The sequence below is a fragment of the Dermacentor variabilis genome, chromosome 4 (assembly GCF_050947875.1).
Source record: "Dermacentor variabilis isolate Ectoservices chromosome 4, ASM5094787v1, whole genome shotgun sequence".
NCBI lineage: Eukaryota > Metazoa > Arthropoda > Arachnida > Ixodida > Ixodidae > Dermacentor > Dermacentor variabilis.
In genome coordinates, this window is record NC_134571.1 from 205,377,668 (window position 1) to 205,404,501 (window position 26,834).

Here is a 26,834-nt window from a genome sequence, read left to right on the forward strand (position 1 = left end):
TCCCTATATGTTGTCCTTGGTTCCAGTGTTTGTTGGCTTCTGATGATATCACTAATAAAAACCGGGCCCCTCGGTTAACGCCCTTTCTTCAAGAATGAAGGCAAGCAGCATGCACTTATGAGAAGTGCTCCTCTTAAAGCTCCTCGGTACTCGCACCATCTCTGTGCACTGTTCCATGGACAGCCGCGTAAATTTTGGCCATTTTCTCTGGGAGTGTTCAAGGCTCGCCGGACTCCGTGGTCAGTGCACGTCCAAGACAGTGCGGGTTCTCAACGGCTGGCTGTACTTCGCACTCGCTGCACGCGGCGCTGTAATCACGCCGTGAACACTTTGTCATCGGAGCCGACCTACGGAGTCAATATTATCCTGGACGTGTCTTCTTTCCTCTCCCCACCTTCTGAGTAAGGCCTCAGGTCATTCTTGCGCGATTAATGACACATTCACAATTTAATTCCGTGCAGCGCACTACGGCTGCATAACCACCAGCCTGGCTTCCTCGCTGCCGGCCGAGTGACATCATGCAGCGCCACTGTCTGCCAACACCTCCGAGAGTAACGGGCTTACCCATCTGGGAAAACAGAGGCCGGATTTCCTGCCTCTGAATAGGCTTCTCCAAATGGCGGCTGAGAGGATACATTTGCTTTATTCGCATGGAGAGCGTTGACTGCTTTCATTTATTAAAAGAAGTACGGTGAAGTTTCGTAGAGCTGTGTAACGATACCGTGCCGCGCCAACCGCACTGGCGCTCTAGATTCCTGTCCAACCCGTTCGCAGAGGGCCAGTCGTCCAGTTCTCCGGGAGGCGGAGGAGAGCGGCGTTGGACCGGAGCCCAAGCTGCCTGCCGCGACGCCGTCCAGATCAGAGAGAGGAAAGGTGCGGGCGAAGCGTCTCGGTCGCCTTTAAAGCGGCAAACACATGGGGCGACGTAACCGCCGACGCGCTTTGAGAGCGGCGTCGGCGGGGCTCGGCGCGCTGCCTCCTTCACTTTGCGCCATAAAGCGCGAAGGTATCCAGCTGAAGTGCGTACTTCGGTGCGCCCGCCTTATTCTGCGTACCATGTTGGATGCACGTGGATCGGTATAGTACAGCGCGATGAATACGCAGTGCAATATTTACGAGCGGGTGCCGGGTGACGCTACGCCGCCGGAAATGCGTTGAATGTGGTTGCCTCCTGAGCGTATCGCGCGCTAAAGGCATAGTGCGGCTGCGTAAGGCACTTCGAAAGTTCAGCTTAGCTACAGCTGCATATAAAGCAAAAAAAAGTATTTGTTTGAAGCGGAGGCACAGATTAATGCAGGAAACTTATACCAGGTGCAAGTACTAGTATTTGCATCCGAGATAGTGCGGTGCATTACTCAGATTCCTATGCGGCAATTTTAGCGAACAGAAGTTCTTAACGTACTGCGCGAAACAATCGCCGTTGGGTATGAAATGGAAAGACCGTAGACTATCAACTGCTCATTTCTGGGAGGATCAGCAAGTCAATCTAAAGGCATGATGCAACTGCGCCACCTGCAGAGAACTCTTCATTAAAAAGAAAAAAAATTCCTTCATTGATACGTGAAGGCAGACATATCTTGTGTGCCTGCGCGTACATAAAGATAATTTGATACAAGCAACCCATACGTGTTTGCAGTGGTGATAAAACTTTCCTTGCGACCCCTGATATACATGGCCTAAATGTGGTTACAAAATCCATGAAGCATGTAAAAAGAAACATCTGATAAAACTAGGGACAAGTTCTAAAAAACAATTCAAAAGAAAACAAAATTGAAGTGCTAAGGCGCGTTGACACGGAAAGCTTGAGTGTGATTAGTTTCGAACGTGGCCGTCAAGGAAGGCTATCTTTCTGTCAATGAAACCGATGGCGTGCTTACACCAATGCCACGTTTGATCTGATCACACTCAAGGTGTTGTTGTGAACAAGCCTTTGTGCTCATATTTTGTTTTCTTTTAAATCGTTGCGTTTTCGTTGTAGAATTTTAGTTTCTGGTTTTAGAAAATATTTTTTCAATGCTTCATGGGTTTTGTAACCGCATTATGTAATAGCATTTGCTTATTCCTGCAGTTTTGTTTGATGTCACAAGCAAATTTTTATCACCATTGCAAACACGTGTGGGTTGCTCGTATGAAATGACCTTTATGCACGCGTCGTAGGCAGACAAGATATGTGCATCAATGAAGGAATTTTTTTTTTAAACAAGAAGGACTGTCTCCAGGTAGCTCAATTGTACCATGCCTTTACGCTGTCTTACTGGATCTCCTAGAAATAAAGAGTTGGTAGCCCGCATTCTTTCTTATCATGTCTATTCTTTCAGCACGTAACGGTGATTGTTTCGCGCAAATATGTTAAGAATTTCAGTATGAATTAACTATCTTGCAAAAAAGTATTTCTTGATGAAAGCCGTCGGACGCGGCTTTGGAAACATGGCTTTCCTGCCTGTTTAACATGCGTAGCTAGGGCGCAAATAAATAAATAAATAAATAAATAAATAAATAAATAAATAAATAAATAAATAAATGCAGATACCAAGCAGATCAATGGGCATCCACATGGGGTGTGTGCCAGCTCTGCTTGTGACGCGTGTTTATTGTGCTACAGTTATACACGGTCAGCTTTGACCAGTTTGCCCGATTTCCTGGTGCTGACTAGCGTAACATGCTGTAGATGACTTGCAACACATGACTGAGACCTTAACAGACCAAGAGCAGATCTGAAGAATAATATGCACAAGAGAGAGAGAGAGAGAGAAGGATGCCTAGAAAGACAGGAAGGTTAACCAGAGGTCGTTCTGGTTGGCTACCCTGCACGGGAGGAAGGGTGGAGGGGGATAGAAAGAGAGTGGAAGGGAGAGATAGAAAGAAATAGAGATGAACACGCGTCCAGACCGCGTACACTTGAGAGCGGTAGGGGGCGGCGAGATTAAGCGAATGATCATTAGGCTAGCAAAATAACGAAAATTTGTGATTGGCAGTCAGCCTCTAGAGTCGGAAAAAGAGTGCGTTAATCTAGGCTAAATTTATTCAAGGGACCTAGGTCATCAGCAGAAAATCTGCAGAACAATAAAATATGGATTGAGGCGCATGCGGGAGTGCGTTATCAAGCCATAATCGGTAGCTTACCGCTATAATTGAAAAGGAAATGCACGATCGATACATCCTGCCTGTGCTAGGACATCAGGCAGAAACATGGAGGTTAACAAAGAAACTTGCGAAATAAAGGACCAGGAATTGTGGGCAGCGTTGAAATGAAACATGACAGGCGTAGCTTGGGGATTAGCGACATTCTGGCGGGCATCGCAGGAGGACTGAACGGAGTTGACCAGTCCGTGCAATGCGTAGGGCAGATAACCGGTGCGCTAATAGAGTTACAGAATGGTGTGTGCCAAGCGAAGGGAACCGCAGCTGAGAATGGCAGGGAGTTACGTGGCCTGATGAAATTGGGAAATGTGCAGGCATAACCCGGTCGCAGGACAAGAGCAATTGAAGATCGCTGAGACATGCCTTCGCCCTGCATTGGACACAAATAGGCTGACGTTGATGATGATGATGAAAAGGTTGAAAACTTGCGGAACTTTGTTGCGTGTGTTTCTGGTTATACTGTACTAGTCGTATAACAGATCGGATATTCTGTTGTGGAATATTCTGTTGTTTCCCATTGTTGTGGAATGCGATTTGTTGCAAATGACTGCTCTCTTTTTCTAGCATTTTTATGAGTGCCACGTGGGCGCGTTGAAGCGCACAGGAAAGCACCAGTGGCGGCCCCAACGTAACAGCGTACACGTGGATGCTTGTGACGTTTGCTCTTGCTTAGGTCACGTGGGCTGCGTGTGATACGCGTTTCCCGTTGCGTTTTGCGCGGCACAGCTCTGCTATCCAGACGTACGTAGTAGAGCCTCTGAATAAAAGCAAACTGATAAAAAAAAGAAAGACAAGAATCGTAGAGTCAATCACAAATCTTGAGGAGATAGGGGCTCCACGACAGGCTTGAATTCCTGCTTTGTTAAGCCGTGTCCTTTTCAACTTGAAGAAAGTCGCAAAAAAACTTCTGCTGACAGGTACTGGGAATTCGAGGCAGCGTGCGCGCGCTTCCCGGCAGTTGAACTTTTCCCGCCGGAAATCCTTTGCACCGCAAACCTTTGTGGCCGACTGTGCATGACAAGGTTCGTCTAGACTTTGTCACGTTTCTCGAATGAAACAGAGGAGCCTAGCGCCCGGCCGACTCTGCAGAGCGTACATTATGCGTATATTAAACATGTTCGGCGAAAACGCTTGAGCTGCTGTCGAGCTGCGTTTCTAGGGTGGCGATGATTAGAAATACGTGCGATAGTTTACTCTTGTCTACCTTTCTCGAAGTGCCAAACTGAGATAATAAAATAAGAAGAAGAAAAAAAGCACGCCTAACACCCTTGTACCTGAAGCCTGGCACGGAATATGGAACGTGGCAGGCATAGGTATTGAGCACCACTTCCGCAGCAGCATGCATCGCCGTCCCGACGCGGATGAGTTAGGCGAGACGAGCTGTGCATGCGCGAGAGAAAGATCCCTGCCGCCGCGCAAGCAGGCTTCTCGGGCGCTCGAGATCGGCGCAGCGCCGCCGGCGGGTCCCTTCACGTTTCGACGCGCCGATCACGTCGCGGTTCGACGCGACGCGATCGGAGCCGCGAGCTGTTGCGCGCGCAGCGCTTCGCGGCCACGCAGAGCGCAGCCTCCTTGCGCCGTCCATGCGCGAGCACGACCGCGCTGTCGAGCGCCATCTCTGCAGCATGCGGCGAGTGCTGGGAGCCGATCGGAAGAGGCGATTGGAATGTATATGTGGGTCTGTGTCATTGTGAAAAATCGCGGATGCTTATACCATCATGTCACGTGAACGGGATTGTCACGGGGCATAATAAAGGTGCGAGATATAATGGAATGACAGATTACAATATGGGAAACGCACAATGATCTCAAGTAGTCGAGGTGACCACTTATTGACATACCAATTAAGAAGAGATGTCAATAAGGAATAATAATAATAATTATCATCATTATCATCATCACCGTCAAATTTACGCTGACCATGGCGGGCTACATGGCCGCCCGCGATGCTCTGCCGTCGGGCGGAAAAAAAAGTTGCTGTAAGAGATGGGTGGTCTGTGCTTGTTTGCCGTTTTTGGTAATAGTTCGGGTAAAAATGGACACCCAGAGAATTTTGGTCAGGCTGGCACCGGAAGCCGTCCGCGATGTGGCGAGCGTGGCTTCTTATCCTCCGCTCACAGAGCGTCGCCATCTCCAGCCATTCCGCTATCGACCACGGTTAGAGAGGAGGAAACAAAGGCAGTTTCGACACTTACACGATAATATAGCCCCCCCACCACTCTCATTGGCATGTACAACAGCTAACTATCATTGTTACCTTCGCAGCTGTTATGCACTCCCGCTAACTGTTACGACGCAAGAACAGAGGCGAGGCAGAACATCGGTGTCTACTTCTGTAGCAATACTCACGCAAGATGCAGCGGCGATGGTCGCCGCGGTATCGGTGACGGAACGCACCCGAAATAGGCGGTGCATTATGGTTATCCTGTGTATACACGATGTGTCGCATCGGCTAAAATGTATCGCAAATAGCGCCAACATCTGCGTCGTCTTTAAGGCAACTTATATGGTTTCCAGCTTATGCAGGGCCAGCTATTATGAAAGACGCTCGAAACAGTGTGGGAAAGAAAACACCACAAGCCCGTTTGTCCCTCGCTGCAAAGGGGTCATTCATTCTTTACCGCTGTACTGCGGCAAGCGGTAGATTGGTCAGACCGGCAGGTGTTTAAATGTTAGACTTCGCGAGCATTTGAATACCTCGCAAAACACTGGCAATTTGAGCTTCCATTACAGAAACTGTGGGCGTGCGCCTTTCTGTGATAAGTGCGTTGTGATTGACAGGTAACCAGGGAAAAAGAATATTCAGGCTGCGGAAATAGCCACGTTAAGAAACCCGCGTGCTTGTTCACCGTACATCGAATTTTTCGGATAATGAGTTCACGTTTTTAACCCATGCCAACGTGGCCCTACCCAACCAACGGTGGGGTCTCGGGACAGTTAATTCTAAACTCGCATGTGTTTTTTGTCATCTTGGTTTCATTTATTGCTTCAGTTCGATGTGAATGAAATGAAAAAAAAAAACGCCCGTGTAGCCTGAATTGGGTACACGTGAAAGAAACCCAAGTGGTCAAAATTAATTCGGAGTCCCCCACTACGGCGTGATTGATAATCAGATCGTGGTTTTGGCTCGTAAGAACCCAGAATTTTTTAAATCGTTTCTTGCTTCTGCTACTTTGTCTTATCACACAATGGTCTGTTCATGTATTTCCATAGCCCTGAGGTTTCTGCACATGAGAATGCGTATTGGTTATGTAATATATTTACGTCACCTATCATTAAAATTTGTTTAAAGTCACTGCTTTGTCTCATCCCGTTTCCTTTTTTCTTTCTGGGTCGTTTCCCCTGTGCGTTGCGTATCTTCGACCCTTCTCCTCAAAGTTTCCGACGTTCTTCGCGTGATTTTCAGCATTCTTGAGTACTGTGTGAAGATTCAAGCATCAGTCGTAAAGACTACGTTAGGGGAAAATACGAGGTTAATGGTGTGGCTCTGTTCATGCTTGCCAAATGAGAGTGAGCATAGGTTTGCTAAGCGTTTTTCATGAGAACGCCCGTTGTCCCGGGAGGAACAATCGTGGTTTGGCAATTGAGATAGTGAGTGGTGCAGGCGAGGGCCACGAATCAACGTGAGATGTCACTGTATCAACTGATCCAGCTACCTGAATTTGTTTCCCACCGATTTGAGGGCGTGCTTCACCTTTATACAAGTGTGTCCTTCACGGGAGAACACCGTGCACCCCACGCGGAGTTTCGCCTGATCGCTCTATCAAAAAAAAAAAAGTTCAGCATTAGCGTCATTGCATTACGGTTGCTTGCATCTCTTCTAACACGGAGCACTGTTTTTCACGCGAAGGAAGCACCTGACTCAAGGCAAGGGGCTGCCAAGATTGTGGATCCGGCCGACGGGGCACAGCAGCAGCACACAGCGGCGGCAGAGCCACGAGAGAGGAAGGTGAGCTCATTTGATCGTTCATTGTTGGCTATCAGTATGTATTGCGAGAAGATTGTATGCATTGTAAACGCACACGCACGCATGCCACATTCACTAAACGTTCATTTTGTCTTCGGGTGTCCTTGTCTCTACTCGAACAGATTTTTGCCAGTTTGGCGTGGGTATATTGAATCTGAGGTTGTTGCCGGACAGTGCCTGCTCTGTCTTTGAGCCTGGGCTTTTCCGCAGCCGTCGGTGTTGCTGTTCCTGGCGTGCTCCATGGCGTTCGTCGCCGTCGCCGTGGCGGTCATCCTGGTGTACACCTTCGGCACCCCCGCAACAGCGAGGCGCCTCAAGAGCCCGCGCTTCTGCGGCGACGTGCCTTCCTGGAGGACGAACCGACTCAAGAGTGAGCATCTCCGAGCACACGGCCGGCGATGCGCTCTTAACGGAAACACGTCTGCACAACTGTGCAGCAATTATGCGATAAGCCAATGAAGCGGTGAACGAGGGGCTCCCCCAAAGAACGCCCACGACTATAAAGAAACAAGAAAGGTGCATTATTCTTTAACGCAGCAACAAAGAAGGGCTCGGTTACAGAATCGAAACTATAGCGAGCGACCCACCATCGCTAGCCCCACAACTTCACCCCAACGGCGTAGCCACAAATTTTGTTCGACGGGGGAAGAGGGGTTAAGGTTGGGCAGTCGCAGAAGAACGCAATATTACAAAATGTAAATTTGACCACGTGACAACAAGCCCTTGCGCAGCAGAAACGCTTTTTTGATTGGGCAATACAGAATGAAAGGATCGAAACGGAAGGCATTTGTGTTGGCCACAAGCGCGTGTATACCTTGGGCAACTGACGCCGCGACCAAAGACCGACCGAATAAAAAGAAAGCGCAAGGCTTCGTCCACAGACCATTATGCGCATGCTGCTCGGCATCGTAAATCGGCGAGACTAAAAAGAAAAAGACGAGGTGAGATTTGCATGGTGAAATACCAGGCGAGATTTGAGGATAGTGGAAAGCGAAAAAAGTTTCGTCCACGTATAATACGAGTGAGGCAAACTGAGCGAGAACTTTTACTTACATCGGATTTCGCGCTTCAGCAATCGTCATCCTTGTACTACCCTGTACTTGCACCCGTGTGGTGCACCTTCTCACCCAATCGTGTGAAATTAGCCCTCTAAAACTCACAGTGCGACGCGTGTGACTGCGCCAATTTTTTTTCGCTCTAGTCCGAGCATGTGAAAGTGTTCGCTCTAGTCAGAGCGTGTGAAACTTCCACCGCATTCCACAAATAATTGTTGCCCATCACGAGGGATCACTAGAACGAGCTGCCACAGTCAATAGCTAATGAGCGCGATGGTCCTAACTTAAGCGGTTGCTCACGGTCACTTTTCAAACCTAATCACCTTGCTCACACCGGTGCCCGTCCTACCTATTTTTTTTGCGTTTAATTGTCCATGTCACTTTTGTTATCATGACTAGTCTGTGTTCTTGTTGTGCCCCTTCTCCCATCATGTAATGATGGGAGGAGGGGCAAGGGTTAATAAATTATGACGACGATGATGATATGGAGGTTGGCTTGGTGCGGAATGTATATGTCCGGCCATATAAATATGTGCATCTCTTATCGTACTCCTTCGCGCATGTATAAGTAAATAACGCATATACTACATCAGCAAATCGCCACACGCATGATTGCCACGCATAACACATTTCGTACGACGCCCACCGCCATATAATGTTACGCTTAACTTGGACACTTGCCGCTCAGGCAGTTTCCGCTAAAATTTTGTATACCTCTAATCCCTTACAAACTTTCGATTCCGTGCGCACTGTATCCCCGAGCTCGTGTACGCTCAACGCATCTTTTCAGGAAATTTTCAGGCATAAGGAAATTTACAGGCACAAATAAGATGGTTCAGCTAGGGCAAGGCAGGGCGATTGGATTTCGGTGCGAGATTATTTCGTCCTGCTGTTGACATAAATAGGCTGATAATTATGTTGATGAAGACAGTTGGAGCAAAGAAAGAGAACATTGGGAAGGCGCTTTCCGTCGTATTTAACTTCTGGAAAAACACAAACGCTTTGTCTAGTATAACTTAAATGATAGTGGGTTTTGCACTTCCATGTCCTTGTACTTCTTCCTAGCGTTTTACTTCTCTTTCTACGTCTTTGCCCTTTTTCTTCTACTTATTATTATTATTATTATTATTATTATTATTATTATTATTATTATTATTATTATTATTGTTGTTGTTGTTGTTGTTGTTATTTATGTAGGCGATTACGCCAGTCGCTCGTACATTAAACAGCATAAGCATGAAATGAAAAGCAAACGAAAGCTAAGTACTAGAAAAAGAAACGAAAAAAAATCTGTGCGCGGGTGCAATACAGGAATCTAAGCGAACGTTTCAGCTTTTTAAAAAAGAGAACAAAGAAAGGCAATGGCTTGCGTAAGGCAGATGCCCTCAACCTCAGCAATCCCGGGCTGTTGTCTTCACTCCTTGAAAACTCAGATGACTTCATGAAGTGCTCGGAAGAGTCCTGCTCGAAGATCGCGTGCGGACCGATCAACGACACTTGGTGCCTGACTGGGGCGCCGCCATTCGACAGCAAGTGCGAGTGCTGCGACTGGTGCATCGTCCGAGACCTCGGTGAGTGGGGCGCCACTGAAACGCCGTGGTCTAGGACGCCTTCTCGACTTGACGCTCTACCCCGACTAGAACAGCAAGGAAACAAATAGAACTGAACCAAAAAGGAAACAAATGAACAAACAAACTAAAGGACAGATGGCAGAGCGCCCACTTCACTAAGGTGGTCGCAGCGCTTCATCGTCACTCCCCGGCGATTAGTAAGCGAACATTTTGTAACAAGGCAAGAGTAACACTTTGCAACTGTATGTGCCGACGTCCACTTCATTACATTAAAGTGTAGGAATGTCTTTTTCAGTAGAACCTCTCGTCGCAGGAATCCCCCAAGGGAGTCACTGGGTTGCAGTGTGCTCTGTGGTCGAGGGGTGACGCTGTGCATCAGTCGGTGGAGGACAACGCCAATGGGGGGGGGGGGGGGGGGGAGGGATACACTAAAATGTTTACATGAACGAACTTGGCGACATGTGTCCCTAGCCCGTTTCTAATGGTACGCTCATATTGTCGTCACGAACTCGTGTAAGAGCTCCGAGTCGAGGTGCATTCGTGAAAAAGGGTTCAAGTGCGCAGGGGTCGTATGTAGCTGTAGTCGAGGCGAGTGCACCCGCTGTTCCCCCCCGTGACATTCGATGCGGAAACGTCGCCATGTTGAGGGTTCTTGGGCTGCGAATAAATCATTCAAGTCATACATCACCCAGAATAGTTTACAAAGCAGGCTGGAGAAATATAGTTGGATACCATGGCATCGACTATCCAAGAAGTATCGGAGATAAGGTGGAATAGCTCAGGGATGAAAATAGGTTCAGATTTTTAAAGACCTCCTTCGGGAAACAGTTATCTATACACGCTAATTTTGGGTAATTATACGAGTTGTTGCTTTTAGAACTCCATATGTACAGAAATCCAGAGAGAAGACGAGGAATGCGGGAGATGGAAATTCAAGACGATGAGCAAAACGTGAACAAGGTGACAACTATGGGCGTGATCACCTCGACCTAGTCTCTACCTGCTGCGTACAAGTTTCTTGTGTTAATTTCTGTACATCTGAGCAAAACGTGAACAAGGTGAATGCAGGAGCCAACGTTTCGACAAGTGGACTTGTCTTCTTCAAGGCGACATATGCTTTCCTCGCCACAGTATATATATGCTGTGGCGAGGAAAGCATATGTCGCCTTGAAGAAGAAATTGTCGCCTTGAAGAAGAATTTGTGCCGCAGCAGAAATGTGCCTCTGCTATCTTTTAGCAGCCGAGCACGCAGCACGTGTATCTCCTCCGCCTTTGCGTTGGGACCATCTAAACTTTCTAAAAGATACAAAATGACACAATGATAAGTGGTATATGTAATGTACCAAAGTAACAGATATTGGGTCGTTTTTTCACCGACAGTTTCGGAAGATAAAGGTAAGTCTGAAATGTGCGATCACGCAATCGTCCAACACTACTGGAGTTTTGGAAGTTCATGTCTGTTCGCACATTCGTAACATTTCAATTTATCTCCGAGGGCATGCGCTTTCACCGAGACAAACATATGCCCCATGTGTTCGGCTGTGAGGCAAAACACGCGAAATCGCAACCGTGTTGGTAAAATGCAACACCTGCAGCCAATGTCGATGAAAGGTGATAGCAGCTTATCCTTCGTTTCCTACGATGTAAACGATGCGTGCATTGTCTAATCAAAGTATATGATTTCACAAAAGGCCGGCTGTGCTCTCTCACGTTTCCTTAAATATGACAATGTCACCTTGCGTGTGCTAGCAGTAGCGGTGGATGTTGATTCCAAGTGTATCTGTGAGAAACAGTCAAGTTTTGGAACCACTCCGGTGGTGGCTGGCTCAGCGCTGGAATACTAGACATTCGGGAATCGCAGAGAGGCTGTAGAGACCGTTGCAGCTAGACAAACAAGAAGCTCGTGCTTGATTCAGGTGATAACATGTTTCACTTTGCCAAATTTACTTGAGTTATATGACTGTTGACAAAGTGCTCGTATGGTGCAGAAACAAAGCGAAGGTGCGAGCCTCCTCCGGGTGGTCTCTGCGGCTGTTGCGGCATGCACACATTTCCCATAAGTGCTCGCGCGACCGCTGGTAGCGCTTGCCTGCCTCCGAACGCAACTCCGAAGGAGTCCACTAGGGAACGCTTCCCTAAACTTGATGTAGAAACCCGTCCCGAAGCATGGTAGTGGCATCCTTCGCCGCAACGGTACATTTTTTCTTCGCCATATTTCACAGTCCTAGAAGCGTAACGACAACGAAGAGAATATAGCATTCCGCCTTTCTATTCTTCACTCATCGCTACTTAACGATCGTTACTTGATAGCGCCCACGTCTACAGCGTAGAAGATCTTGCTTCACTTCTGCACGTTTGTTGTCAGGTTACTCTTCCCCACCACGCTCCTTAGGAGCCTAACCGACAAAGGGCTCTCTCTGCGCTGTCTTCTTGTTTTGCATCTCAGCAGTGTGGCGCGACTGCCTCGCTAATCGGGATATCGCGAGAGACAGCGCGTGGGTGACGCGTGGGCGTGATTCGCAGCAGCCGCCTCAAACAGACCTCCGCTAATGCAGCGCTTTGTTTTCATATATGATATCAATGGACACGCTCGGCGCATGCCATCGATGAATAGAAGCGCGCTACTCTGGCGCCATCTCGTAGCCAACATCGCCGCAGAGCGGCACTGCGCTTTCCTTCTCACGCTTTCGTCATACCGTCCTTCTCCACTTTCCGCCTCATGTTTTCACTGTAGCCTCCTCCTCCGCTTTCCTCCTCGCGCTGTCTTCGCTTTTCAACGACGTTGCGCTCCGCGTTCGCTCTTTCATCCTTCGTTCTGCTCGTTCGCTTGGTTACGCCGATGACGTCGAGGCACGTCGACGCTCAACGCAAGAACCAACGCTTATGAGCTGCACTCTAAAACAAGTTTTGTGCAGCATATTGATGCGTCTTTAGCGTGTACACGTCACACTTACGTGTGAGCTCTTGCGGTTTTAACACGTGGTGTGACACACAGGAGAAGTGGGCGCAGCACGAAAATCTTGATCACGAAGTAGAGCACATGACGAAAAAGGCGTTGAACCGTAAATGATTTTTCTTTTGTTAAGCATGATAATGCATATTCAGTGTGTACACGTCATATCAAATTTTCGATGTTATTGCGCAGTTTTCGCGACGTCACGTGACAGAAAGACGAAGTGACGGTGGCGCGCAAAAAGGGCTAATGGCAGGAATGGAACAGAAGCAGTTTGGATAGCTCCTCGTTTTAGCGTCCCAGTGGGTTATCATTTCAGGTTCGCTAAACGGATCTCTACACGCGTTGCATCCCACGAACTTAATTAAACACTCCATAAATCAAGTTAGGAAAGAGCCGAGACGGCAATAAAGAAACAGTGAGAAATAAGCCCAAATCACTGCATTACAGAAAAATAACTTAGATTGTCGCTGTAGTGAGTCCCATATCTTCACGCGTTATCTCATGGACTGAAAAACGTCTCGGTGCCAAATAGGTTAGGTTCAGTTTGCGCACGTGTAAGAGAAAAAGGCAGAGGCAGAAACAAAGAAAGGCCAAAGGATGGCAGGCTCACGCTGCAGACGCTCAGGTGCTCGCTGCCACGATCAGCGTGCATAAATGTTCTCGTTCAACGACTGCTAAATGAATTTGGTTCTGTTTACGGCGAAAGCTGGTTACATTTCAAGCCACGCAAACTATCGAAACGAAGCTCTCACTGCCTCCATCCCGCTATTAGTAGCAAACGAACTATCGGATATTCTAGGCTGTTGCAAGATTTTTCACATGCATTCATGGCAAAAAGATTATTATTGCTATAGCAATTATATGGACACTCCAGGTGCATTTCTGCCGTTCTCGTCGCCATGAGCTTTCGTATAAAGTTCAAGGGCGATAAAATGGTCGCTGCGTGCCGTATGCTGTGTGTGCGAGTGAAAGCGTGGGAGGGTGAGCCGGCGAATGCAGCTAAATCCAACGCCACCTATCCAAGAAACCGCCGCCTATCCACTGCCTATCCAAGAAAGACCAGCTACCTAGGTGGTGTTGTTCAATAGTGTGCGAGCGAGAAATGCGAGCCTGAAGCGCGCCCTCTCCTGTAGTGCGCAAGGCACGGTGCTGAGATTAAAATCCCCTTAACCTTCGTAAAGTAGTGACACTCTCCTCCTCCGCCTTCACTCCTCCTTGTTTCTCCTCCCTTTCACGCTCCCTCCTCGACCGTGGCGCCGCCTACACTGCTCGAGCGTAGCAACGGCGCCAATTTGTGCTCCTCGCCACTTCGTGGACGCTTCTCGAACAAAAATGGCGCTGATGCACGGCGCGAGGGTACACGTGATGCTATTAGGCCAATAGCGACCCGGCGTGGGCCACGGCCGAAGCGCGCGAGGAGGAGGCGGCATTCTTCAAAGCGTGGCGGTACTTTACGAAGTTCAAGGGGTTCAGGTGAGATGAGGGAGAAGGGGGGGGGGCTGCTGCTTACGGCGCGGCCGTGCGGGCACCGTATCTTGAAAGTGATCTGCGTAGTGGCCAAAGTGCGCGCCTGCGCTGGCTTCATCTTCAAAGCGGTACGCTATGTTTGCAGAGCGCGTAGTACCGGTAGCTTCGTGTGCGCTGTGCTTTCGACGTTTCGTTCGCGTTCAAGCGAAAGATACAGGAAGGCAAATTGGATCGCTGCTGCTTCCGCGATTACTCACTCCAGCATTTTGACGGCGTTTCCGCGCTCATCGAGCAAGATGTGGTCATGTTAACCTGTGCGCGCGTGACACCGTGCTTGTTAATTCAGATAAAACACGCTGGTGGGTTAGTTGTTTTGCAACCATATTAGAATGTGCAAGCGCGAATGAACGAAGACGTGTAAACAAACACAGAGGCAGCGTTGTTTCTGTGTGTCTGTTTCTTTCTACATCGGCGTTCAGTCACGCTTACACATTTTACCATTGTTAATTTAGTTAGCGAATGTTTACAAGATTATACGGAGTTTACTGCCCTCACTAATCGTATAGCTATCTGCTAACCTGTTATCGCAATCGGCGATTCGCCGCCGAAACTGCGACATTTTTGAAAAAGGGTACGGATTATTACGTCGCTGGAAACAGCATTGAAAGAGAGAAGATCGCTATGTCCGGAAACTAAACAGTCATGTATATTCCGTCTCGCAGAGCTGTTCTTAGGAACACAAAACCAGCTCTTAGGAACATTCGTACTCCACTCAGTGATCGGGGAGTACCCCACTTTTGATCGTAAGTAGCACGCAGAGGAAATTTTTTGTTTCCTTTGTCGTACCTGCACAGTCATCCTAGAACGAAATAGTTCATGACTGTGCTAATCCACCACCGAATGAGTTTAGCAACCTAAAATCGTTACATGTGTGACGCGAGATCGCCTTTGAGTTCACAAAACACGGGAAAACCAATGTGCGCCAGCTGACAACTCAAAAGACGACTAACATTATAGTACCGCGCATCGCGACGAAATGCGCAGTATGACAAACGCTCGAGAGAAGTAGTTATCGAATGAAAGCAATAGATTTAGGTTGGCAACATTTACGAATAAACTGAGCAATGCAAACTTGCAACACGGAGCTTCGTTATTTTCGTGTCGTCGACTATGCGGCCTCCTTCGGCCGCGTAAGAGCCGCTGGTGAAGGTCAGTGTTTAATATGCACTTTCGACGGCACGTGGTTCGTTGTATTTGTGCTAGAAGTCTTGAGAAGAGGAGGAGAGAAACACTAGCGGAGGCCTCTTGTGGAGAGGGGGAGCAGCGGCGGCAGAGGGCACGACGGCGTGCGGCTCGCGCTGAGGGGGAGCGGGGTTCGTCGCATCGTTAAGAGAACAGAGCAAACGCATTGGCGAGTGCCAGAGTCAGCTGTTTCATTTCACAGAAGCCAAACTGCGGGCTCTAGCAACGCCGGTGTGGTAGACCAAACCGTTGCAGCATACAGTCCGGCTGTTGCACGCTGCCGAGTGAAGAGAGTCGCAAGCACTGTTATTGAAGCTTGTTGCTTCGCCTGTGCAGTCTGCGGCAAGCGGGCTCGGATGAGCAGCGGCTCCAATCCGTACGCTTCCTGCCAGGCAAGCTGCGGACGCCTCTGAAGAGCCATACGAGAGGTAAGGGCCCGCGGCCACTGTTTGAGACATTAAGCACAGGAATCCTTCTCTCGGTGGTCTACAGTAGTGCGCAGAACATGCGATAAACGGGGAAGTATACGACAGGCCAGACTACACTCGGTGGAGTCGTGGCATACAAAGCGTGCGCCACATTCACGGGCTTCGTGGACTGCCCGAAGCCAAGTGCGCGCCTACACGCGTGCGCATTCATGGGGCATAATTACGAACCCACAACGCGCCATTGCATCTCTCGTGATAGTGTTAACTCTTCGGCCACACGTTAAGCGAAAACGACGCAGTGCTAATATCCGAATATATATGCATGCATGCATATATGTATGCATATATGCATGAATATATATGCATGAATAATATGCATGCCTAAGAGTAATATACTAGTAATTACGTCGAAATGTCCTGCGCAAACGGTACCGGTGAAGTAATCTTTCTGGGCATCAATAAAAGCGACATTGAAGATGTTTCTTACATATAAAAGAGAACCTAGCAAAGGCTGGCAGCGATGTGTGTTCTTTTTTAGTTAAACCTTCAATATGTTTTGCACTAGTTGCCGACAGTCAAGAAATATATATACATTGTGTAGCAACTAACATGGGCCGATGATTAAAAAAAAATAAGCAATTATGGGGTTTTACGTGCCAAAGAAAGGGGACGCCAAAGACGTAAAAAATTATCGACCGATCACGTTACTGTCCGTTGTCTAAAAAGTATTTACTAAGGTAATTGCAAATAGAATCAGGCACACCTTACACTTATGTCAACGAAAGGACCAGGCAGGATTCCGTAAAGGCTGCTCAACAATAGACCATATTCACACTATCAATCAGGTGATAGAGAAATGTGCGGAATATAACCAACCCTTATATATAGCTTTCATTGTCACGAGAAAGCGTTTGATTCAGTCGAAACCTCAGCATTCACGGAGGCATTACGGAATCAGGGTGTAGACGAGCCGTATGTAAAAATATTCAAACATATCTATAGCGGCTCCACAGCCACCGTAGTTCTCCATAAGGAAAGCAACAAAATCCCAATAAAGAAAGGCGTCAGGCAGGAAGATACGATCTCTCCAATGCTATTCACAACGTGTTTGCAGGAGGTATTCAGTGACCTGGATTGGGAAGAATTCGGGATAAGAGTTAATGGAGAATACCTTAGTAACTTGCGATTCGCTGATGATATTACCTTGCTTAGTAACTCAGTGGACCAATTGCAATGCATGCTCACTGACCTGGACAGTCAAAGCAGAAGGGTGGGTCTAAAGATTAATCTACAGAAAACTAATGTTTAACAGTCTCAGAAGAGAACAACAGTTTACGATAGGTAGCGAGGCACTGGAAGTGGTAAGGGAATACATCTACTTAGGACAGGTAGTGACTGCGGATCCGGATCATGAGACTGAAATAATCAGAAGAATGGGCTGAGGTGCGTTTGGCAGGCATTCTCAGATAATGAACAGCAGGTTGCCATTATCCCTCAAGAGAAAAGTGTGTAAGAGCTGTGTCTTACCAGTACTAACGTACGGGGCAGAAACCTGGAGGCTTGGGAAAAGGGTTCTGCTTAAATTGAGGACGACACAACGAGCTATGGAAAGAAGAATGGTAGGTGACACGTTAAGGGATAAGAAAAGAGCAGATTGGGTGAGGCAACAAACGCGAGTTAATGACATCTTAGTTGAAATCAAGAAAAAGAAATGGGCAGGACATGTAATGAGGAGGGAAGATAACCGATGGTCATTAAGGGTTACGGACTGGATTCTAAGGGAAGGGAAGCGTAGCAGGGGGCGGCAGAAAGTTAGGTGGGCGGATCAGATTAAGAAGTTTGCAGAGACAACATGGCCACCATTAGTACATGATCGGGGTAGTTGGAGAAGTATGGGAGAGGCCTTTGCCCTGCAGTAGGCTTAAGCAGCTGATGATGATGATGACGCGCCAAAACCGCCATCTGATAATGAGGCACGCCATAGTGTGGGACTCGGCAAACTTGGACGGACCGCGGTTCTTTAAAGTGCACATAAATCTAAGTACACGGGTGCCTTCGGATTTCGTTCCCATCGAAATGCGGTCCTGTGGCTGGGATTCGATCCCGCGACCTCGTGCTTTGCAGCCCAATACCATAGCCACTACGCAACCACGCCGTGTATTTTTTAAAGATAAGTCACTAGGCACTAACGAAACTAAGTGCACACTTATTCCTGATGCAATGGTGCTAAAAAGAGGACACAACGACACATCGAATGTACGCCACAAGCACTTGTGGCGTACATTTTTTTTTTCGCACCAGTGCACCAGGATGAAATGTGTACCAACTAGTCCAAGCATCAATACTAATGCAAGTGCGCATTGTTCACAATCCAATTCAGAAGCCACCAGTAAAGTTTTAATCGGTGCACTCGATTCTGATTACAGTTGTTTCGCTAACTCGTTACTTATGGTCCTAAGCAGCAAGACGTTTATAAAGAAGCTGTAGACGCTTATCACAATCATCGAAGTGGGATGTGTTAAGGGAGATAAAGTTGACGTGCTTAACTTTTTTCCGCTGAAGAAAAAAATCCCGCGATGCAATAAAAAATACCCAGTGGTTATGGACGCACCCGCATTAGAGATCAGCGCCCTCGAGTAAACTACTGAATTGACGGCTTGTCAATTACGATAGTAAAGGATGAGTTAGGTAATTAATTTTAATATCTTATTGAGGGTCACTAACAAAGAATTACCGGTTGTTTCTCAACTCGGTTGTGAACAATGTGGACTTAGTTTCATTCGTGCGAAGTGATCCGTATGTGTAACGCTTGGTTCGTGTTAACTGGGACCCCCTCAAGTGTGTGTGTGTATGTACGTGCGTACGTGCGTGCGTGTGTGTGTGTGTCTGTGTTTATGTGTCCGTCTGTGTGTACTTTGTCCTACCAGCGCTAAAACGACTCAAATCGTATAATTTGCGAGTCAGAATTGGCCAGAAACCCAGACCCCACAAACCCTAAATCAATCGGAAGTCGCCAAATAAAACCTTGTCCGCGCACGCACGCACGCACACGCGCGCGCACACACACACACACACACACACACACACACACACACACACACACACACACACACACACACACACACACACAAACACACACACACACACACACACACACACACACACACACACACACACACACACACACACACACACACACACACACACACACACACACACACACACACACACACACACACACACACACACACACACACACTGTGCAGTGAAGGCGAAGTCATGAGATGCAGCGCGCAACCTTGTGATTTCGCAGTTCAAAAAGTTTTTCTCCCTTAAAAAAATTTACTCCCAAGCTCTTCCAAGTAACAAAGGACATCAAAAGAAACGACAAAAAATTAAAGTGTCCGACTCATGAGATCAGATAGAATTCGCAGATAGATACATAAGGAATATTTGAAATTATTACGTGAGAAAGACTGAGGAAGCAATAAAAATGGACGTAGCCTCAAATCAGTGACAAGGAAACATTTCATTGGACAAACCAAGATGTATGCACTAAAAGATGAGCAGGGTACTATCAACAGCAATCTAGAAAATATAATAAAAGCAGCGGAAGAATTCTATACTGACCTGTACTGTACCCAAAGCAGCCACGATTCGAAGTAGCAATTAACAGGTTATAGAAGCTCCTTCTATAACTAGCGATGAAGTTAGAAGGGCCTTGCAAGACGTGGAACGGGGAAAAGCGGCAGGAGAAGACGGACTACGAGTCGATTTAATCAAAGATGGAGGAGACATAATGCTTGAAAAACTAGGGACCCTTTATACGAACTGCCAATCGACTTCAAAGGTCCCAAAGAACTGGAAGAATTCCAAATTGTACTAATCCACAAAAAGGAAGGCGTTAAAGAATTGAAAAATTATATACCCATCAGATTACTTCGAATATTATATAAAATATTCACTAAGATAACCACGACACGTAAGCGGGCATGTCACGTGGTGTTTTTTTTTTTATTTCGCGGGCATCCGCAGTAAGCTTAAAAACACTAATACTTAATAGAAAGTTAGAAACCGTATAATCGGACGTTATGCAAACCGCTCCGCAACTTTCTAACTGGAATTTTTTTCCTAGCTTCGGTGCTTCAGAAGTTGGTTAATTAATCCTGACTAATTATCTCATTAAGGAAAATACAAAATATAGCGTGACACATTACATAGAAAAATGAGCAACTTGCTTTTGGTCGCGTCGTCTTATAATGTATCGGCATATTTTTAAACTCTGGCTTAAGTTAGCTATAACACCCTTTATATATATATATATATATATATTGTAACAGGCGTGTTCGTCTCAGCAACGTGGACACAGCGTCTGGAAAAGGGCCACTAACACTAGCCAGCCACAGCCCGAAAAACCGACAGAGCGAGACACACACGAACGTCAACCTTCGCTGTGCCGGCACAGAACTGGAGCTCCGGTACAACACTCCCCGGGTAGAAAGGAGCCAACCTGGTGACCTAGGCAGAAGACAGCGCAGGCGGGTCGTTGCGCGGTTTAAGCCGGGCGAATTGAACTGTTTCGCGCCCTCGGAAGCGATTGTCGGGAGCTGGCTCGATCGGCTCCATGACATAGTTCACGGACGACGTTTGCTCTAGGACTCTGTAATGACCGTGGTATTTGAACAAGAGCTTAGTAGAAAGGTCGAGAGTGGTAGATGGAACCCATAGCCAAACCAGCGTTCCGAGGGAATAGTGGGCAGTAGATGCAGAGGCGTCATGGCGAGATCTTTGACGACACTCTGTTCTTTTGTGGTAAACGAACGCGCCAGTTGACGGTATTCTTCTGCATAAGCAGCCGCTTCAGAAACGTCAGGTCGGTATGGCAGAATTGAGTCTATGCAGTATGATGGTTCACGTCCATAGAGAAGAAAGAAAGGTGAGAAACCATTGGCAGCTTGGGTGGCAGAGTTATAGGCACAGATTATGAATGGAAGTATCCGGTTCCAATTCCTGTGATCGTCGGACACGTACATCGCCAGCATGCCGGCAAGGGTACGATTGAAACTTTCGGTCATGCCATTAGTTTGAGGATGCTAGGCTGAGGTGGTGCGATTTACAATCTGACATTCCTCTAGGAGGGCTTCGATGACGTTTTAGAGAAACGCCCGGCCACGGTGGCTTAGCAATTCACGTGGTGGACCATGTCGCAGAATGACGCGATGAAGGGAGCAAGCAACGTCGTTCGCGTTGGCGGTTGGCAGCGCCGATGTTTCAGCATACCGTGTGAGGTGGTGAACGGTGACAATGACTCACCGATTGCCGTCAGGAGTGTTCAGAGGAGGACCGAAAAGATTGACTGCAACGCGGTTGAACGGTCGGGCAGGGCAAGGCAATGGCTGTAGAGGAGCGGCGGTGCTGGGAGGAGGTCTTTTGCGGCGCTGACACGTAAGACATGACCGAACATACTGACAAACGTAGCGATACATGTCGCGCCAGTAGTACCGTAGGCGAAGACGGGAGTACGTCCTGAATGTGCAGGCGTGGCCACACTGGGGGTCATCGTGTAACACGCTGCAAATGTCCGAGCGCAGATGACGAGGAATAACGAGGAGCCACCTGGGGCCGTCGGTTAAGTAATTACGACGGTACAACAAGCCTTCACGAACGGCAAAGTGTGGAGGTTGACGACGAAGGATGCGTGAAGGCGAGTCAGGGGAAGATCGAGATATATGGTCAAGCAGCGAAGCGATCCAGGTGCCTTAGCGCTGTTCCGCCGGCATCTCGGTGATGGTAAGGGATGATGAATCGCAGGTGGAAGTGGTTGAGCAAACAGGTTCAGACGGTAGCGGCGAACGGGAGAGGGCTTCAACGTCCGAGTGTTTTCTTCCCGAGCGATGAATGACACTAACATCATATTCTTGAAGGCGTAAAGCCCAGTGAGCGAGGCGTCCAGTGGGATCTTTCAACGACGATAACCAACACAGGGCATGGTGGTCGGGGAAAACGTCAAACTGACAACCGTAAAAGTAAGTACGAAATTTACCGATTGCCCAAACAATGGCCAAGCATTTCTTTTCCGTTAGGGAGTAATTTGACTTTGCCTTTGTTAGTGTACGGCTGGCATATGCCACAACATACTCGCCAAAGCCACGCTTACGTTGGTCGATATCGGCACCAAGTCCGATACCACTAGCGTCCGTGTGGATTTCAGTAGGTGTGGTAGGACCAACGTGACGCAGTATTGGAGGGGATGTGCGGAGTCGGTGAAGCGTTGTACATGACTCATCACACTTGAGATTCCAAGTCGAGAGGTCAGTGCTGCCGGCAAGAAGGTGCGTCTAGGGCGCGATAATGGAGGCGAAATTGCAGATGAAGCACCGCAAATACGAGCACAAGCCGATGAAGCTAAAGTGCAAGTATTGGAGTAGTCGGCAACCGCATGAAGCTTCGCAGGATCCGGTAAGATGCCTTCATTCTAGACTACGTGGCCTCAGATCGTAAGATCGCGGGCGCCAAAATGACATTTTTTCAAGCTTGGCTGTAATCCTGCGGCAGTCAGGCACTCGAGAACGTGTTCGAGGCGAGTGATGTGAGAGGAAAAATCTGCAGAAAACACTACTGTATCACCTAAGTAGCACAGACAGGTCTGCCATTTGAATCCTCTGAGAATAGAGTCGATCACCCTCTCGAAAGTTGCAGGCGCGTTGCAAAGGCCGAAAGGCATCACATTAAATTCATATAAACCATCAGGGGTGACAAAAGCCGTTTTTGAGTGGTCGGATTCAGCCATGGGCACTTGCTAGTAGCCGGAGCGCAGATCCAGCGACGAGAAATATTCGGCTCCTTGAAGGCAATCCAGGACTCTGCGCGGTAGTGGATACACATCCTTGTGTGTAATCTTGTTAAGTCGACGGTAATCGACGCAAAACCTGATCGAACCACCCATTTTACGCACCAACATGAACGCAGAAGCCCAACTGTGGGATTCTGGAATCACGTCACATTTCCTCATATCGTCGACGTGGTCGCTGATAATGTGTCCAGATGGCTGAGGCATTCGCTGTGTAATAAAGTTGAAGGGCAGGGAAAGGGATTGCACGCGTAAACTGCTCCAGAACCTTCAGCAACTTCATTGACGGCAAACGGACGTACGAGGTTCCAGCGACGGGCACAATCTTCAGACGGCGTAAAAAAAGCACTTGAATCAGTGATAGAGCCACAGCGGATGGACACTGAGGCGGCCGAGAACGGAGAAATGACGACTTCGGCAGCGACAATCACATTAGCAGACGGGCACGTAGGGTCTGCGATTATCGTACTGAACGGATACAGGGTCAGTTATGCACGAGCGCAGTCGACTGCAGCATGATGTTCGGAGAAGAAGTCCCAGCTTATGATAACATCATGCGACGCAAGCGAGAGGACGACAAATTCGACGACATACTTCAATCCCAACACGAGCGGTGCACGCGGCCAAAGGCTTAACGTGCTGCGAGCTCGCCGTCCGTAAGGAGAGGTAAGGAACCGGTATCGTCACTTTCTTCAGTTTGCGGCACAGTAGTTCACTTATCACAGAAACAGCAGCTCCTGTGTCGACAAGAGCTTTGGTCGCGACACCATCGATAAACACTGCGAGTTCATTAGGGGGCAAACTATGAGGCCTTGAAAATTTCGACGACAGCGCACTTCTTGCCTCAGGAACTACGGCTGTTAATTTTCCCTCAGCGGAGAATTGGACCACCGAAGCGTGGGGGAAATGGAGCGGCGGCGAGGTGAAGGCGGCCGACGCGAGCTGAAGATGGCACGACGTGAATAAGAGTCTGAAGCGGTCAGCGTCAAGACGGTGTTCTGGTCGTTGAGGTGTGTATTCAAAGCGGGGCGCGACGTGATGAAAGTACCCTACACGGCGGCGACAGCGGCGCGCAATATGCCCAGCGATACCGCAGGCGGTGCTCAGCGCGAAGCTTGCGCACGGCTGGCCGACCGAACAACGAAGTGAGGGCTACCGTGAAAACCGACCAGGTTGTGAATTCGGCTTAATAATTATTAAACAATAAGCTGGCCACATCAGTCAGGTAAAAGATGACGTCATTCAGCGCGGCAGCGCCATCCAGCTTGTTATGAGCGCTACAGCGTTCATACTCGGACAGCCAGTCTTCGATATCGCGATCGGCAGCACCGCTGAATGTCGGAGCACCACGCTGACGAACCCCGCCAGCACACATGGCAGGCGCGGGGGTGGGTATGACTTGAGAGGTAGAGGCGTCCTCAGTCATTGCATCGGGAGATGGTAAAGTACGACTTCGGAGCTCCAGTACGAGGAAAGGGACTGCCCAGCATGTACACCAAATATATTCTTTAGCGTCGCCAACCAGCACAAGGCGTGGTGGTCAGTAACGACCGTAAAGTGGCGGCCGTGCAGATAAGGCCGAAATTTTTGGACGGACCAAACAACGGCGAGACACTCTTGCTCGGTAATCGTATAATTTTTCTCTGCAGCTGTTAGGGTGTGACTTACGTATGCAACCACACGTACTTCAGAGTTTTGCTGACATTGCAGAAGGACAGCGCCGATACCGTGTCCGCTGGCGTCAGTATGTAGAAGATGTGGGTGCGGTGTTGTCGAAATGGCAAAGCACAGGTTCGTACGTGAGGGAGGCTTGAGGGCGTGAAAAGCAGTTTGGCATTCGTCCGACCATACAGAGGGAGCTTCAGAAGGAAGGAGTTGATGGAGCGGCGCCGCAATGCTGGCAAAGTTACGTATGAAGCGCCGAAAATACGAAGGTGGGCCAAGGAAGCTACGCAAGTCTTTCGCGCGTTGAGGCCTGGGGGAGCGGAGGACAGCGGTAGTCTTGTCGGGTCGAAGGCCCTCCTTGCTGACAAGGTGTCCGAGCACTTTAATGGTTTTGCTGGCGAAGTGGCACTTTTTTGTATTCAGCTGAAGGCCAGCAGCTGAGAGGCATGTCAGGACTTCGTCGAGGCGCTGCAAGTGCTGATGGAAGGTCGAAAAAATGATGATGTCGTCGAGGTAGCATAAGCAAGTCTTCCACTTTAGGCCCCGTAGTATGGTGTCAATCATCCGCTCAAATGAAGCAGGAGCATTACACAGGCCGAACGGCATTACATTAAATTCATAAAGTCCATCGGGTGTGGCAAAGGCGGTTTTCTCCTTGTCTGCTTCGTGCATGGGTATCTTCCAGTATCGGGAGCGTAGATAAAGGCTGGGGAAATACTCCGCGCCTTGTAATGAATCTAACGCATCATTGATTCGGGGCAGTGGATATACATCTTTGCGAGTTATTTTGTTCAAGGCACGGTAGTCTACACAAAATCGCACTGAGCCGTCTTTCTTACGCACCAAAACGACAGGTGACGACCAAGAGCTTGAGGTTCGGCGGATTATGCTACGTTTCAGCATTTCGGCAATTAGGGTATCGATTATCTGGCGTTCAGCGGAAGAAACGCGATTTGGCCGCCGGCGCACGATATATATATATATATATATATATATATATATATATATATATATATATATATATATATATATATATATATATATATACGAGTATATATATATATATATACTCGTAAAATACAGACTGCTCCTTAAAATCACACTTATTTGTGAATATAGCATTTGAAAAACTTGCGCTTTGCAGCAATATACTGCAAGCTCTACAATAATGTTTTGTATTTGTTCAATTTTAACAAATGTGGTTCAGCTTCCACTATCGCAATATCTGTTTTCGTAGCAGAGTCGCTAACTTTGCGATTATATTACAAGAAATCCAAAAATTTTTTTGACTATCGGCAGGTTGCTTTAAGAAATACGTGACTAATCGGAGTTTTTGCTTTCAGAACATTGTAGAAATGAGCTTTTTCTATTAAATGCAACACAGGTTCATGAAACTGCGTGTCAAATTTGTGTGTTTGAGCGTTTCGCATGCATTCGAACGAGGAAAGTGGAATTGGCCTGGAGGTGAAGCTCTCTCTCAGGGCTGCATGTATGCCCATCCGAATATCCTAGCGCTCCATTTATTCTACGAGGTACGTTGGGTTAGTAAGAACATTTCGTGTACGTCTTCCAAGAAGAAACGTTATTGCCTGCATCGTTATTTTTTTTTTCGCAGATTGCCTACCCTAAGGCTGGTGCTTCTCGAGGCAAGACATATGTTTCGGCATAAAAGGTGACTGGCAAGAAAGCTTCGATGTTATATTTATTTTTTCTCCCTTCAAATGTTTATCCCGTGAAAAAGTACAGTTCCTTGCGTGTAGATCTGCTGTCAGACGGACGATAGTAATGTTGAGCTCGCTGATTCCGGGCGTACGTAATAAAGGGCAAAGCCCCTGCGAGTTCGTTCGTGCGTTTGAAAATGTGTGACCGCTATTTCTTCCTCAGGCTGAAATGAAAAATCTCCAATCCACGATGTGAAGGTGGGCGGCCAGCGAACCTACGTGCTATTACGTGATTCGAACGACCAATGCGATGTAGCCTTGAACTGGGTCCTGCCTAGCCAGAGGAGGACGCCATTGTGCATAGTGACGTTGCCTTTCCTTCCGCGGCTCATCGGGTTCACACTGCTCTTCGAGAGTACTAATTATGCGTGGCCTTCCACAGAACTATCAGAACACAAATGAAATTAGTTGCTAGTTGGGTTCTCCTTTTACACTTGAAAGTGTGGTTACGTCACTCCCTGCTCCGTATGCTTGTTACTGTTTTCCGGCAACTGCATCTTATGTAACCGTAATCTTTACTGGGAAACGCTTGCGGCCAACACTATGCCCGGAGGAGAGCTTTTTGGTTCTTTTTTTGTGTTCCCCCGCATGGCCGGTGCTGCCGCGGATTCGCTGTGATTTGTTGACCTTTTGTCCACGGACACGACAAATGCATTGTAGGGTAGAGTTGTACAGCTTGGCTGTAAAACGCCGCGTGGAATCTGGCATGTGTATTTCACTGAATTCGAGAAAAGGAGTTCAGTAGCCCCATTGCTGCTAGCCACGACAATG

General features: G+C 48.0%; 1 protein-coding gene across 7 annotated transcripts in view; it reads left to right on the forward strand.

Annotated features, from left to right (window-relative positions):
* The window catches only part of LOC142578139 (uncharacterized), a 59,334-nt gene extending 33,139 nt beyond the window's left edge, over positions 1-26,195 (forward strand). For 5 of the 7 annotated variants that reach the window (XM_075687543.1, XM_075687546.1, XM_075687544.1 and 2 more), the window contains 6 exons: positions 775-873; positions 6,992-7,090; positions 7,319-7,478; positions 9,597-9,734; positions 15,736-15,827; positions 25,958-26,195. In XM_075687543.1, coding sequence (XP_075543658.1) covers positions 775-873; positions 6,992-7,090; positions 7,319-7,478; positions 9,597-9,734; positions 15,736-15,812 — 573 coding nt within the window. In that variant the 3' untranslated portion in view covers positions 15,813-15,827; positions 25,958-26,195. The remainder of the gene's footprint in view (positions 1-774; positions 874-6,991; positions 7,091-7,318; positions 7,479-9,596; positions 9,735-15,735; positions 15,828-25,957) is intronic. The other 2 variants (XM_075687545.1, XM_075687548.1) reach the window with 2 other exon arrangements.
* The last annotated feature ends 639 nt before the right edge of the window (positions 26,196-26,834 follow it).